Source organism: Dipodomys merriami, unplaced genomic scaffold (genome assembly GCF_024711535.1).
Source record: "Dipodomys merriami isolate MVZ:Mamm:240054 unplaced genomic scaffold, mDipMer1.0.p SCAF_3823, whole genome shotgun sequence".
Classification (NCBI taxonomy): domain Eukaryota; kingdom Metazoa; phylum Chordata; class Mammalia; order Rodentia; family Heteromyidae; genus Dipodomys; species Dipodomys merriami.
Window position 1 is genome coordinate 1 of NW_027205408.1, and position 15,455 is coordinate 15,455.

At 38.1% G+C, this 15,455-nt stretch overlaps 1 protein-coding gene across 1 annotated transcript; it reads left to right on the top strand.

Annotated features, from left to right (window-relative positions):
* The first annotated feature begins 606 nt into the window (after positions 1 to 606).
* LOC138805050 (E3 ubiquitin-protein ligase TTC3-like) lies at positions 607 to 14,552 on the top strand. The gene is made up of 6 exons (XM_069989605.1): positions 607 to 656; positions 2,158 to 2,278; positions 5,474 to 5,559; positions 8,056 to 8,150; positions 10,002 to 10,064; positions 13,616 to 14,552. The coding sequence occupies exons 2-6, from the start codon at positions 2,170 to 2,172 to the stop codon at positions 13,656 to 13,658; spliced, it is 396 nt and encodes a 131-aa protein (XP_069845706.1). The 5' UTR covers positions 607 to 656; positions 2,158 to 2,169; the 3' UTR covers positions 13,659 to 14,552.
* The last annotated feature ends 903 nt before the right edge of the window (positions 14,553 to 15,455 follow it).

Genomic DNA, 15,455 nt, shown 5'->3' on the forward strand with positions numbered 1-15,455 from the left:
TAAGATCTGAAGATTTCTGTTCAAAGCCAGCCCTGGCAGGAAAGTCTGTGAGACTCTTATCTCCAATTAATGGCCAGTAAACCAGAAATGGAGCTGTGTCTCAAAGTGCTGGAGTGCTGGGCTTAATCAAAAGAGCTAAGGGAGCCAGGCACCAGTGGCTCATACCATAATCTTAGCTACTCAGGAGGCTGAGATCTGAGGATAACGGTTCAAAGCCAGCCCGGGCAGGAAAGTTCATGAGACTCTTATCTCTAATAAACCACCAGAAAACTGGAAGTGGCGCTGTGGCTCAATTAGTAGAGCGCTAGCCTTGAGCTGAAGAGATGAGGGACAGTGCCCAGGCACAGAGTTCAAGCCCCACAACAAAAGAGCCAAAGAAAAAAGCCAAAGGATAGCACTGAGGCCCTGTGTTCAAGCCCATGAGCAACACACATATATACATATGCACAGTATGTGTGTGTTTGTGTGTGTGTGTGTGTGTGTGTGTGTGTACATATTTTGTTCGATGCATGAGTATTCCTAAAATGTAAGATTTTTTTTCCCCATTAGAAAATTCAAGTAAAGTTCATGGAATAAAGGAAAACTGCTTTTTTATTTTTCAGAATGATTCATTTCTTATTGAAGGCTTACTGAGAATCGGTTATAAAATAGAAAATGTAAGTATTAAATACATAGGTATTGAACCCAGCATTAGCCATTAATTAAGCAGCAGTCATCACACTGTTCATTTTTTGATTATTCAGTTTATATACTCAACATTACACCAGTATTTGGTAGTATTGATTTCTGTGTTTTGCTTATGCAATCTTAAAATCCACCATGTAACTTAAGAGCTTCTTTATATCTAATTTTTTCTTTAAGCTAGATTTTTTTAGTGGGCATACATTTCCCCAGATGAAATTATTATGTCTTTGATACATTATTACTAGGTAATCTCCAGAAGCAGTGATAAATATCTACATTTCTTTCAAACCTGATACCAACATTGACAGCTCAGCTACTAAATTTCTGAAGATATTTTAGATACTACAGGCATGAATAATATTTGTGCCAACTTAAAAAAATTTTTATATTTTTTTTATTGTAAAGATACTATACAGAGGGGTTACAGTTACATGAGTAAGGTAATGAGTACATTTTCTATCAAGCATTGTTACCCCCTCCTTTGTTTTTCCCCTACCATCCCTTCCCTGTCTTATCTCCCCAACTCAGATCCTCCTTCCCCCACCCCAAATTGTTTTTTTGTTTTGTTTTTTGGGTCTGGTCATGGGGCCTGAACTCTGGGCCTGGGCGCTGTCCCTCAGCTCTTCAGCTCAAGGCTAGCACTCTACCACTTGAGCCACTGCGCCACTTCTGGCTTTTTTTCTTTTTGCTTATGTGGTGTTGAGGAATCGAACCTAGGGCCTCATGCATGCAAGGCAAGCACTCTACCGCTGAGCCACCTTCCCAGCTCCCCCACCCCAAATTGTAAAGTTAGTTTTCAACATAGTGTCTTGTACATCTCATTGTTACAATGGGTCAACCTCTTATCCTTATTTCAGCATTTTGTTATGGTATAACCCCTGTTTTCATTGTATTTGATTTTGGTGTTCTGCATCTTGTATATACGTTTTTCTGATTTAGGGAGGGGAAGGGAAATAATAAAATGCTGAAATAAGGATAAAGGTTGTGCCAACTTTTGACTCTTTATGAGAATCATTGCACTGATGGTCCAGTTTGCTCAGCAAATGTTTTATCTGATTTTTTTATTTTCCACAGACTGAGTAAAGTATATATTGCCTAAGGCAAACCTTAATTTGTAACTTTAGCCTTAGGGATAAAGATGGAATCCCTAGTTTAGATAAGATCTGAATCCCAGTCTGTTTTATTTTGCATTCCCCCTCTGCCTAGGGCAGCCCCTTTCAAGTTGTGAGCCTCTTTCAAGTTGTGAAGCATCTTAAGCTCTGAGGGTGGCCTGACATCACTTGAAAATGTAACATGTATGACCATGGTTTCTGTTAATTTGTATGTTGGGGTCCTAGTCTTCTCCACTGCTTGATGGAATAATGAAAATAGGGAGTTGTATAAGGTTTGTATTAAGTATCTGAAATGCTGTATAATATAAATGTATAATGCCATGTACAAGTTTAGAATTAATACTCACATCTTTTGAAACAGAAAATCTTGGCAATGGAGGAAGCTTTAAATTGGATAAAATATACGGGCGATGTAACCATTCTTCCCAAATTAGGATCAGTGGACAAATGTTGGCCTATGTTAAGTATTTTCTTTACTGAATGTAAGTGTAAGTGTTGTAACTTGTTCACTGGGTTTTTAAAGGTATTCAGGAAAATGGGATGTATAGTTATGTGTCTCTGATTTGTCTTAAGAACATTTGAAAAATGTTTTTCTTCTGTTATAATACTTCAGTAAGAGTTTTAACCTTGTCAGGTTTAGGGTTTTTGTTTGTTCATTTTGTTGTTTGTGCTCATTCTGAAGCTTGAACTTGGGGTCTTTTGCTCTCAAGGTTGGTGATCTGCCACTTGAGCTACACTTTACTTTTGGCTTTTTTTTTTTTTTTTGGTTGGTCCTAGGGCTCGAACTCTGGGCCTGGGCGCTGTCCCTGCGCTCTTCAGCTCAAGGTGAGCGCTCTACCGCTTGAGCCACAGCACCATGAAGAGTTGAAGTAACTCCATTTTGAGGCATCAGCCATTCTGTCATTTATGTTAAATTATGAGTGACCTAGAGCAAACATACATTCCAGGAACTGACCTGTCCGTGTTGAAGTTAACCAGAACGCACATAAATCCCAAGAACAGAGTTATCTGTGGCCACAAACTTCCTTCGCTTCACAGATACCCCCTACTGCCCTTTATTGCCCTAGCCCAAATGGTCTGCTAACTCCCTGCCCTTTATTGTCGTGGCCGAAATGGTCTGATAACCCCCTATCACCCCTTATCGCCCTAGAATGTCCTCTTAACACATCTGGTTGCTGTAACTTTGTGGTTTTTGCCTTTATAAGCCCTGTGAAATTTCAGCTCAGGGCCTTCCTCCTGAGCTCTGCTGTGTTGGTGTGTAGGACGAGGCCCGAGCTGTGGCCCGCCTGAATAAAGCCTTGCTTTTTGTATTTTGGAACGTCTGACTCTCGGTGGTCTTCTTGGTGGGGGTCCTGCGACGGGGGTACAACAACCACTTCTGGTTTTCTAGTGGTTTATTGGAGCTAAGAGTCTCACGGACTTTCCTGCCGGGGCTGGCATTGAACCGAGATCCTCAGATCTCAGCCTCCTGAGTAGCTAGGATTACAGGCATGAGCCACCGGCGCTGGGCTTGGCTTTTTTTTTTTTGGCTGGTTAATTGGAGAGAAGAATTTCTCAGATTTGTCTGCTCAGGATGGTTTTGAGTACCTAGGATGACTGGGGTGAGCCATTGGCACCTAGCCCTTGTAGTTAGGTTTATTCTCTATTTTCTGCTTTACTTTTTTGACATATTAAAAAAAAAGATGGTTGGTAGTTATTCTATATAATAGAGAAAGAGCTGATAGCTATGGCTCATGTCTGTCATTCATAAAAGTAACAGACGCTAACATGATTTTCATTTTCCTGATGAATCTACTATTCTTTGATGTATGAGGAGATTATCTTACATATTTCCTTACTTTGTGAAATTTTGTCCTTTAAAGCACTTGATGACTAACAGTGTTTTTATAGCATGGTTTTAGGAATCTTGAAATAGGAACTTTTTGGCTTCTTATTAGGTATGATGGCCAGTAATTTGCATCTTCACTGAAAAGATAGCAAATACTGTGTATTGACTTGAATTCTGGAGGAGAGGAATTAAGTACAGATCTCTCTTGATAGGTTTTTTAGCTACTGTATGTGTCACAGAGGTTTTCTTCATTAGTTTGGAGGCCTCTAATTTTAGGTCAGATTTTGTTTTAGAAAGCAGAGAAGCAGTATCATGCATTAGGCACCATTATGGGCTTATTTCTGATTCTCTCACATTTTCCTCTCTCCTTTATAAAACTGCCCTAAAGGGTTGCTGCTAATATCTGTTGTAGAAGAATTTGAGAAGATAAGTGATTTTTCTGCAGTGTACAAAGTAACTAGTAGAATTTAGATAATAACTCAAAAATTTTCTCTAATCTCAATGCCAGTGTTTTTTCTCCTAGAACCTTGCTCTGTCTCTTAGTATTATTTATTTGTTCACCTTCCTAGATCCTTCTTTTTCAGTACTAGGGAATGAACTGAAGGCCTAAATGAACTGAGCCATTCCCTCCAGTATATTTGTTGTGTTTTTGTAAGATTTGTTTCTTCTGATAGGGTCTTAAATTAACCTTCTGCATCTGGCCTCTAATGGAGATCCTCCTACCTCTACCTTCAGGGTAACTGGGATAACAGGGTTGTAGCACCATGCCTAGCTTGTTTTTGAGAAAGGATCTCCTTGGCTTTTGCCTAGGCTGATCTTGAACCATTATTCTCCTGACTCTGCTCCATAAGTTTTCTTGAATCTCAAATTTTAGGTATTCTGTTGGAGAGGAATACATATGGCTAGAGTTTTAACTATAATTGTGGTGGAATAATTTATATATATATATATAAACTATATATATATACAACAGACAATATCTATAAATATATATAAATAATATAAAGGCTGATGAGGCTTGATAACTTTGGACACTTTCAGTAACTTAATTATCTACTGTATTGTAATTAGTTTATTAAATTTTTATAAGATTACTATTTCCAATAACTTCTCATCATCAATATATTTCATTTATGAAGAGTCAAATATTTAAAAAGTTTAGCCAGGCGCCGTGACTCACACCTGTAATCGTAGCTACTCAGGAGGCTGAGATCTGAGGATTGCAGTTCAAAACCAGCCTGGGCAAAAAAGCTCATAAGACTCTTCAGAAACCAGAAATGGAGTTGTGGCTCAAAGTAGTAGAGCTCTAGCTTGAGCAAAAGAGCTCAGGAACAGTGCCCAAGCCCTGAGTTCAAGCCCTGTGACTAGTAAAGCCTATGACAGGAAAAAAATTTTTTTTAACACTTTATTTGGTATACTAAAATACTGTAGAAGACAGTTTACCAGTGTTATGTAGTTTTATTGAACAATGCACCTTGGTAATGTCTTTTGGATTATCTTGAGTAATTGAGTCCTGATTGTAAAATGTTATGACAGCATTTTCTGAATTACTGAGTAATAATTAGTGCAATGATAAGAGCTGGTTCCTTATTACTAGAAATAGAAACAGAGTAACTTAGAGCAAGCAATAAATCAGTTTTCTGTAGCATGCTAAGTTGTGTATTTTCAAATATACATATGAAAGATTACAAGAAACATAGGCTTTTTGGAACTACAGTAATTTAATGAACTTTATGGACTTACTTAAGCTAAGAATTAGAGGAATATCAATATAGTTTGTTTTTATTAACAGATTCTCTCTTTATCTGTCTCTCCCTTTGTGTCTGTCTCTTCTAAAAATAAAACTAAGATAAGTATCATATAACTAGAGTTGTGACGGAGAATTGCAATTTGCTTGAAGAATTTAAAGGTCAAAGCTGTGTGGACTGTACAGAGGTGAGGACACATCTCTACCTGTAAATATGTTTGAAAGCATAGCAGTTAAAACTCTCCAGTAGTCAGGAAGTTAATAACAAAATTGTTAATTGATAACAGTATGCAGAATTGATGTAAAATTGTGTAATACAGAGGCTGGGAAGGTGGCTCAGTGGTAGAGTGTTTGCTTTGCATGCATGAGGCCCTGTGTTCCATTCCTCAGCACCACATAAGCAGAAAGAGCTGTAAGTGGCACCGTGGCTCAAGTGGTACAGTGCTAGCCTTGAGCTGAAGAGCTCAGGGACAGTGCCCAGACCCAGAGTTTAGGCTCATGACAGACCGAAAAAAAAAAAATTGTGTAATACATTTAAGGGAATTTTTAATAAACTTTGAGTTAGAAAAATTTAAAAGAAGAAATTATATACTGATGAGAATTTTCTAATATATTTTTGTTAATTTAAAGTTGAAATTTGATTTTTCTCAATTAAAGACTTTAGCTGAGATATTAACAAGTTTATTTGTTATTTATGATAATGGGGTTCTGTACTTTCTATATGAGTACTACTACCTGAGATAGGCTTCCAACTCCTTTTGCCTGGTCTAGCCTGCTGCTGCTCCTCCTGCCTGTGCCTTCCCATATCTAGGCTCATACATGTGCCCTACCACATTTGCTGCTTATTTGTTGAGATGAGATCATAATAATTTTTTTATCTAGACAGGCCTTGAGCTTTGTTTTCTGAATCTTTTCTTCCTAGGCAGCTAGAATTAAAGGCATGAGCCATTGTGCCCAGCTTAACAGCCTTATTAAGATGTAATTCACATATCATATAGTTCATTCAATAATGATTTTAATTCACATTTTAAGGAATAATTTACAATATGCTCATTTATTTTATTTTGTGTGTGTGTGTGTGTGTGTGTGTGTGTGTGTGTGTGTGTGTGTGTGTGTGTGTGTGTGTGTGTGTGTGTGTGTATTGAACTTAGGGCCTCTCACTTGTGCTTGTTCACAGCTGGTGCTTTACTATTTGAGCTCTGTCTCCCATTCAGTATTTTACTGGTTGAGATGGAGTCTTGAAGTTTCTCTTCTGCCTGAGCTGGCTTGAAATGAATATCTTGGATAATAGGTGTGAGGCACTAGTGCCCGGTGAATGAGCATATTATTATTTTTGTTTGTTGCCACTACTGAGGCTTGAACTCAGAGGCCTATACTAGTTCACCTTATTTGGCTGATGCTCTACCCCTTGAGCCATGCCTCTAGCCCTTTAATTTTTATAAATTTGAATGAAGTAAAAAGTTTTGGTTCTAGCTGGGCGCCAGTGGCTCACACCTGTAATCCTAGCTACTCGGGAGGCTGAGATCTGAGGATGACAGTTCAAAGCCAGCCCAGGCAGGAAAGTCCGTGAGACTCTTATCTCCAATAAAAACCACTAGAAAATCAGAAGTGGTGCTGTGGCTCAAACTGTAGAGTGCCTTGAGCTAAAGAGCGCAGGGACAGTGCCCAAGCCCAGATCAAGCCCCATGACCGACAAAAAAAAGTTTGGTTCTGTTCATAGCATCTTTTGTTGGCGTTCTTGCTAACCTGAAGTGTCATTGTTCATAATTAATCAGCACTGCATATAAGTTACTGATTTTTTTGCTAGGAATCAAACACAGGGCCTTAAAATCACTATCTATCTACCTGATTAATTTGTTACTTCAAATAATAAAATTTATTGAGTAATACCTTGCTTGCTAACCAAAAGCCAAAATTCTACCTTGTATCTCATTTTTTGGCTTGCTATAACTTACGGATATTTAAAAGTGGGCCTCAGAAGAAGTGAGAAAAAAGAGAAAGTGGGCTTGCCAAATAGTACCATCAAAAAACAATTATTTTAATGTCTATTTATAATATATCTTTTGTTTACCCAGTAAATAGTCCTTTAACAAGTAGAATTGAGTATTAGAGAAAACTTTGCTTCAATATATAGTTGCCTTTCAGTTTGGGAAGGATTGGTAATAGGCCACCCTCTGATACCAAAATCTGCAGATGTCCCCAACCCTCATATAAAATAATGTATACATGTTTCTGTATATTTCACACCATCTCTGTATTATTTATAGTACCTAGTACAATACAAATGCTATCTATATAGTTTTTTTAATTATATTGCTTAGAAAATAATGACAAATAACATATTCAATATATTCTCTTCCTAAATATTTTTTATCTGTGCTTCATTGAATCTGCAACCAGCACTCATAAATATAGAAGGCCAAAAAATAAATAAAATATAGAAGGCCGACTGTATATGCCATAGTACTGGAGATTACATAAATACAGAATCTGCAGCCAGCACTCAAAAATACAGAAGGCTGACTGTATATGCTATAGTAGTGGAGATTACATTTTCATTTTTTCCATAGGTAATCTCCTAGATTATTTCAAGGTAGAAACCCAGATTCATTTTTTTCCAGGTATTGGGTTCTTGATTATCTTTGTAGCTAATTGATGAATTTTCTTTCACCTTGGTTTCTCAGCAAGGAGAACTGATGAGAATGAAAGGAAATGAAGAATTTTCCAACCAAAGATTTGATGTAGCTATTATCTATTACACCAGAGCCATTGAATATAGGTAAGAGAAAGAATAATGAAACCCTTTCTATGTGGCAGATAAAGTTAGGAGTTAGGCAAAACAAAAGTGGTATGAGGAATCGCAGGTATCTTCCAGTTTGCTATGCAGAACAGACTTTACAGATCTAGGTTGTAGTTGTATCCAAGAGCCTGAATATATGAGCCCATCAAGTAATATAACTCAAGCCAGTCAGACAAAAGAGTAGATTTGGCTCTAACCTGCTCCTTCGTAGGGCCATCTCTGATGTCTTCTTATTTTCCTGTCAATTAATCACTCTCAAAATTGTTAACTGGTCAAAAGGCGTACATAAGATGCTGCCCAGGGGCTGGGAAGGGGGTGGCTCAGTGGTAGAGTGCTTGCCTAGCATGCATGAGGCCCTGGGTTTGATTCCTCAGTACCACATAAGCAGAAAAAGTCGGAAGTGGCACTGTGGCTCAAGTGTAGAGCGCTAACCTTGAGCTGAAGAGCGTTCGGGCCCAGAGTTCTTGCCCCATGACCCACCAAAAAACAAAACAAAACAAAAAACATAAGATACTGCCCAAGGAAGTGACATTGTAGCTCAAGTGATAAGAGCACTCGCCTTGAGCAAAAGGAGCTCAGGGACAGCACCAAGGCCCAGAGTTCAAGCCCCAGGACTGGCAATAAATCAATCAATAAATAAGTCAGGCACTGGTGGCACATGCCTGCAATCTAGCTATTAAGGAGGCTGAGATCTGAGGATCATGGTTCAAAGCCAGCATGTGGAAAAAAGTCTCCATGACTACTTTTTTTTTTGGGGGGGGGTCATGGGGCCTGAGCTCTGTGCCTAGGTGCTGTCCCTCAGCTCTTCAGCTCAAGGCTAGCACTTTACACTTGAACCATAGCACCACTGTTTATGTGGTGCTGAGGAATGGAACCCAGGGCCTCATGCATGCAAGGCAAGCACTCTACCACTGAGCCACCTTCCCAGCCCTCCGTGAGACTCTTATCTCCAATTAACCACTCAAAAACTGGAAGTGGTGATGTGGCTCAAGTGGTAGAATGCTAGTCAAGCACCAAGAGGTTTAGAGACAGTGCTCAGGCCCTGCATTCAAGCCCCATCAATTAAAAAAAAAAAAAAAAAAAAAAAGTTTGCTGCCCATGCTGGTTTTACTTTCTTTGAGGGACCTTTTGTAAGAAAATAGTTGTAATTGTGAGAGAATGCATGTGCTCTCTCTCTCTCTCTCTCTCTCCCTTGTCACTCAACTTTTAGAAGTTTGTAGTTTTCCTTCAGGTATATAACAGAAGATTACACACACATATTTCTAATATATATTTAACATATATATGTATAATTCGCATGTATGCCTGTATATACCTGTTTCTACTGACCATTACAGCTTTGTAGGATGCTCTATACACCTGCTTTTCTCCTTTATTTCCACAAATGAATCCAGTTGCTGCTTCTCTGTTCAGCTGAGGAAGACTCAGAAAAGAATCCATTCTGAACAAAACTGGAAGCTGCAAAGTTACCATTGCAGTTTATAGGCTTACTTTGCCTGGGTTCTTTGTCAAGGTTGGATGTCTGATTTCTATAAGTAATTACAATTTCAGCCTACACTGTAGCTTTGAAATAGTACATCTCATCTAATCCTTCCAATAACCTGAAGTTACAATAAGAATTATTCATGAGAGCAGTAGTTTGAACAAGGTTACTGAGGTAGTGAAGGCCCAGAAGCAGCCAGTTATAGCTCAGAATCCTATGTACTTTCTGTTCTGCCACATAGATGTAAAGTTTTTAAAGTTTTTTAGTCCTTATGTTTTCAGTATAATTTTTGTTTGTTTGCTGTGTAATGTGTGCTTTGCTGACTAAGTATTTACTTCTATTTTAAGACCTGAGTGCTACGTTCTTTATGGTAACCGAGCTCTTTGTTTTCTTCGTACTGGACAGCTTAGGTAAGTTTAATAATGTGTCCCAGTTACTGAATTGTTAGGCTAAATGCCCATTTGGGGGAAACATTGCTATTTTAAAGGTGTCCAACACACCCCTGCCATAGCTCTTTATCAGAAATAGTGAAGGGTTAAAAAGAACACCATAGACTTGATGCATAACTGCGACACAGCAGCTGTGGAGTGAAAGCACATGGGTGCATTATTTCACAGGTTTATTTAAATCCCTTGGCACCCACCATCTCCAGATTTTACTTGAGGACCAACTAGCAAGTAGTGATGCCCGCATTTAAACACAGATGTATGATGTTAATATCCTATAGCATGTTAGCGGAAGTGGCGCTGTAGCTCAAGTGGTAGAGCACTTGCCTTGAGCTGAAGAGCTTAGGGACAGAGCCCAAACCCAGAGTTCAAGCCCCACGACTGGCCAAAAAAAAAAAAAAAAGCATGTTGGCTCCTTTTGCTCTATTAAATCTGTAGAATTTTGGCATAAGCATTTTTGCTATATATGTTATCTGTTTGTCTTGGTATGAAAATTTAAATGTGCTTTATAAGTGAGAACAAGTACAGAAATATAATGGCATTACTCTTAGAATGGAATCATAATTAATTCTTAGTTCCATATGTTGAATTAAAACTGAGCTTTTACTTACCAGTTGAAAAAGAATTAGATAGGCACTATCATGATTTTAGTCCCCCTTAGTTAAACTAATCTTTCTTTCTTTCTTTCTTTCTTTCTTTCTTTCTTTCTTTCTTCCTTTCTTCCTTCCTTTCTTCCTTCCTTTCTTCCTTCCTTTCTTCCTTTCTTCCTTTCTTCCTTCTCTTCCTTTCTTTCTTTCTTTCTTTCTTTCTTTCTTTCTTTCTTTCTTTCTTTCTTTCTTTCTTTCTTCTTTCCTTCTCTCTTTCTCTCTTTCTTTTTTTCTTTCTTTCTTTCTCTCTCTCTTTCTTTTTCTTCCCCTCCCTTCCTCCCTCTCTTCCTGTCTTGTCTGTCTCTCTCTCTCTGTCTCATGTCAGTCCTAGGACTTGAACTCAGAATCTGGGTGCACTGTCTCTTGAGCTTTTGTGCTCAAGGCTTAGTGCTCTACCACTTGATCCACAGTTCCACTTCAGCTCTTGGTGATTAATTGGAGATGACTCTCATGAATTTTCCTGCCCGGGTTGGACTTGAACCATGATACTCAGATCTTAGCCTCCTAAGTTAGGATTACAAGTGTAAGCCATTGACACCCAGCCTTAGTTAAAAATTAGGACATAAATTATAAATAGGAATATCTAGCAATATAGACTATTGTATTTCATTATGTCCTGCTTTTCTGTTAGAAGGGCTTAAGGTGATCTAATAGTACATCCACTGTAGAAAAATATTCAGAGCCTTACAAGTAGAAAACCTAGTTAAATCTAGGATCCTGAGAGCAAGTACTCATTGTTCACAAGACACTAGCGGCTTAGTTGGAGAAATTTCTCATTTATTTATGCAAATATTATACAATGTGAAGGGATTCATTATGATATTTCCACTCATGGATATAATATAATTTTATCACATTCACCCCTCTATTACTCTTGCTTATACATCTTTCCATTCCCCTTTTTAGAAAAAAAACTTGCAATTTTAAGAAATGGATTTGATATATGCATGACCTTTTCATATTTGCATCTGAAATAAATTTTTATGCCTTGCTAGTAATGTTAATTGAATGATAAAGTAGAAAAAAATCTTAGCACTATCACTGTTCACAAGAAGAAAATGCTTTTTTTCTTTTGGAAATGCAGTTTGTAGTTTTACAAATGGGTTTTTTGGTGAAGTCATGACAGCTGGGAGCCTGATAATCAGTTGTTTTTCAGTAGAAGCATTTCATATTGGGATGTGGGAGTGGGGAAGATAGTATGTTCTTAGAATGTAGCTTAAAAAATAACACTTACTGTGTTTTTCTTTTATTATAAACAGAACACATTCTCATGGTAGAAAATTTGGAAAATACAAGAGTTTAAAAAGAAGAAAATAAAAATCACCAGTAATCCATCCACCTTGGAGAATACTGCTATATTAACATTATGCAGCTTTTAGGTGGCTTAAACCATGGATAATCTGAGGCTTTCTAGACTAGAGGATTGGATGGGCTTAACACAGTCTTTCATCAATACCACTGTTCTCAACTGGTTCTGACAAAGAATGAGCTGCAAATATCTAGGTTATTGCCTCTGGCGAGGTCCAGAGTTGCAGATATTCTATGCTGTATGAAGGTGAATCTGTGTGCTTTCAAGAGCAGATGGATAGGTTTACAACTTGGCTAGCCTCTTGGGTAAATTGAGGTACTTGTCTGAAACCTTTGTGGGAAGAGGTTATCCTCTAGCTCTCAGAGCTAAGAGCAGACCGGAGTAATTTGTTTTCCTTAGTACTTATTGCTAGATACATGAGGAGATCCTCCTAAAACCCTTCTGAGAGAGGAGATAAATGAAGGTAGAAACACTGAGGCCTGCTAGCTTGGCGAGGTAAAAGCCAAGAGCAGGGTAGGATTTATCCTTGTACCTCCTTGATGTCCTAGCATGTCATTGAACACTGCTTCCCCTGCGGGCAGATTAGCCCCACTTAAGAGCCCATTGTTCCTTATTAGGCAAAGACCAATATGAGTTGGATGCCTCCTTGGTACCTGAAGGTTTGATAACTAGGTCTTGCTCAAGTTTCCTATCTCACACATTGTCCCTGTGATTGGCACAGCAGTATAGGGAAAATGTTTTCAGAGTCTACCTTTTGATGAAGTTAGTAGATGATGTGACTTAGGAATGTTGTCAACGGTAAGATGTGCCACCAATACAGGAGTACATATGCCCTAAAGAATGGTTTATAGATAAATTGCAAGGATTGAGATGTTTGGAAACTCAAAGTGATGCTAGATCTGCCATGGGAATCTGGCTGAGCAGCTGCAGGGTTAGCTAGGGACAAAGCATCTGCCCTCCACCCAATTCAGGTAAGGATGCCACTCCTCAGTTCCACAGGGCCAGACTTCTTATTTGCTTTGTGAAAGCAAGAATTTAACTTTAAAGGAACTGCAATGGAATATTTTAAATATTTTAGATTAATTCCAGAAAAAGGGGAATATACTGATTCAAACCAAGAATGCTAAAATTATGCTGAAATAATTGAATCTTAAAAATTTAGAAAGTACATATTGAAATATTGAAAACATCCAATTGGAAAAATAATTTTGGCAATAATCTCTTAAAGGGTAAAATAGTGCTATACTTTACAACATGGCTGATGCTCTTCTAAGTACTTTCTACATATTTACTTGTAAAACCCTTACAGCTGTGAGAGGTTGATACTGAGATAGAGGCCAAGCATATTAGGTAGATGTGCTGAAGCCAAACTTTGAATCTAGTTAAGCCTAGATGCAGAGTCTCTGTGGTTAGTTGCTATGCTAAGCTGACAATAAAATAAAGGGGAAATGTGTTTAAACATAAACAAGTGATCCAATAGTCAAACATTTACTAGAACCTGATTATCCTTACATGACATGCAGATTAAAAACTATAAGTTTCTCTTTCATACCCATCAGATTGGCAAAAACTTGTAAAAACCTTGTAATACCAAGTGTTTGAGAGGATGTGGAACAAAGGAAACTTTCATACTCGTCTGGAGAAAGTATAAATTGGTACGGTCACTTTGGAGAGCAATCTGACAAGGTGAAGATGTGCAGCCCACTTCTAGGGTAATCCCTTCCAAACCCAAATGTGTACCCAAGGAGACACAAAGCTTCATATAGCATTGTCTATAAGAGTACAGATGTGGAAGCAACCTAAATATCCATCACTAAGAGAATGGATAAGTTATGGTATATTCATACAATGGAATTCTAAACAGTCGTTAAAATGAATGTAATGTTGAGTGAAAATAAACAGTTGCAGAATGATTTGTACAGCATGCTGCCATTTATGTAATGTCCAAAACATGCAAAAACAAATGTGCATATCTATAATAAAGAGTATGTATTGAAAGTGTTTAAAAATGCATGGGCATGTTAAAAACCAGAGGAATGGCTATCTCTGAGAAGGAGGGAAAAGGATTTGGAGGAGGGAGGGGTATGCACAGTGATTTCAACTGTAACCTGGGGGAAAAAAAAAGAGCTGAAGTAAATATGGCAAAATGTGAATTTCTTGCTGAGTTGGTTCACAAATAGTACATGAGTGTTCATTGTGTTAATGTCATTCTCTTTTATGTATACTTGAAATGTGGGGAAAAAAGTGAAACAAAGTGTGACTTAAAATGCACACGAAGGTAAAAATAACCCAAGACTGTGATCATGAAACATCAAGGTTAAAATAAGTAAAAATGAAAAGGTTAAAAAACAAAACATGTATTTTAAGGCTAGTGGCAAGGAGAAAAAGCTTGAGATTAGTGAAGAGTGAGTTGGAAAATATGCTTCATTCATAAGTGGTGAAGATGGTTGTGGTAGTGATTTTAATTTAAAATAACTGTGTAAATCTGATCACCTGTGTGTGTGAGTGTGCGTGTGCATGCGTGCACGCGCTTGCACATACATGCTGGTCCTAAGGCTTAAACTTGGGGCTTGGGACTGCCCTGAGCAATTTTGTTCAAGGCTAGCATTCTACCACTTGAGCCACAGCTCTACTTCTAGCTTTTTGGTAGTTAATTGGTGATAAAAATTTCATAGAGTTTGTTACCTAGGCAGACTTTGAACAATGATCTTCAGCCTCCTGAGTAGTTCGGGTTACAGCTACCCACCTGGCCAGAAATCACCTTTGATTTGGATGTAGGTGAGTCTAAGAGCCAATCGAAATGTCTCTAGGTTATAGATGTGCTTGAAAATGGGTTTGAGGGGGACGGTAGGTACAGACATGGGACATCTCTACTGCCTCCTGTCCCTCTGGCCACCACAGCTGATCTCCTTTGGAGCCTTCAAGGTTAAGAATGTGTGCCATGAAGAATCCCAGGTCTCCTCACTTTGATGAGAGTCTGGTCTTCTAGAAGTGTACTTTTTATAGTTTTGTTACCTATAGGATCTTAGTCGAGTGGTAATTGTAATTAAAATATCCAGAAAATTTCAGCTCAGGGAGAATCCAGAAAAGGGAGTTGGACATATCTCTACCTGAGGTACTTAGAATAGTTGATGTGGTATTTATAGCAGGCATTGCTTACTTACTGTTTAATTTAGTGTTATCTGAATGGTGCACATGTAGAAAATTCTAATTCTGGAGTATAATGACCATTGTAAGGGGAAATGTAATTGGAGAAAGGAAAAAATTAGCTTTGAATATTTTTTAATTGCTTTGGAAATTCATGGAATTTTTCAAGTTTTTTACTTGACTTTTTGGTATTTATGAATCTATCACGTCATATTCCCTCCCATCACTTACCAACCATGATTAGTAACAAAC

Excerpts from the sequence above, each read along its gene's own strand:
- LOC138805050 (XM_069989605.1), top strand. The coding sequence starts at position 2,170 with ATGGAGGAAGCTTTAAATTGGATAAAATATACGGGCGATGTAACCATT. Across the intron at positions 2,279-5,473 it reads AAGTATTTTCTTTACTGAAT|ATAAGTATCATATAACTAGA; the intron begins GTAAGTGTAAGT and ends AATAAAACTAAG. Across the intron at positions 8,151-10,001 it reads ACCAGAGCCATTGAATATAG|ACCTGAGTGCTACGTTCTTT; the intron begins GTAAGAGAAAGA and ends TTCTATTTTAAG.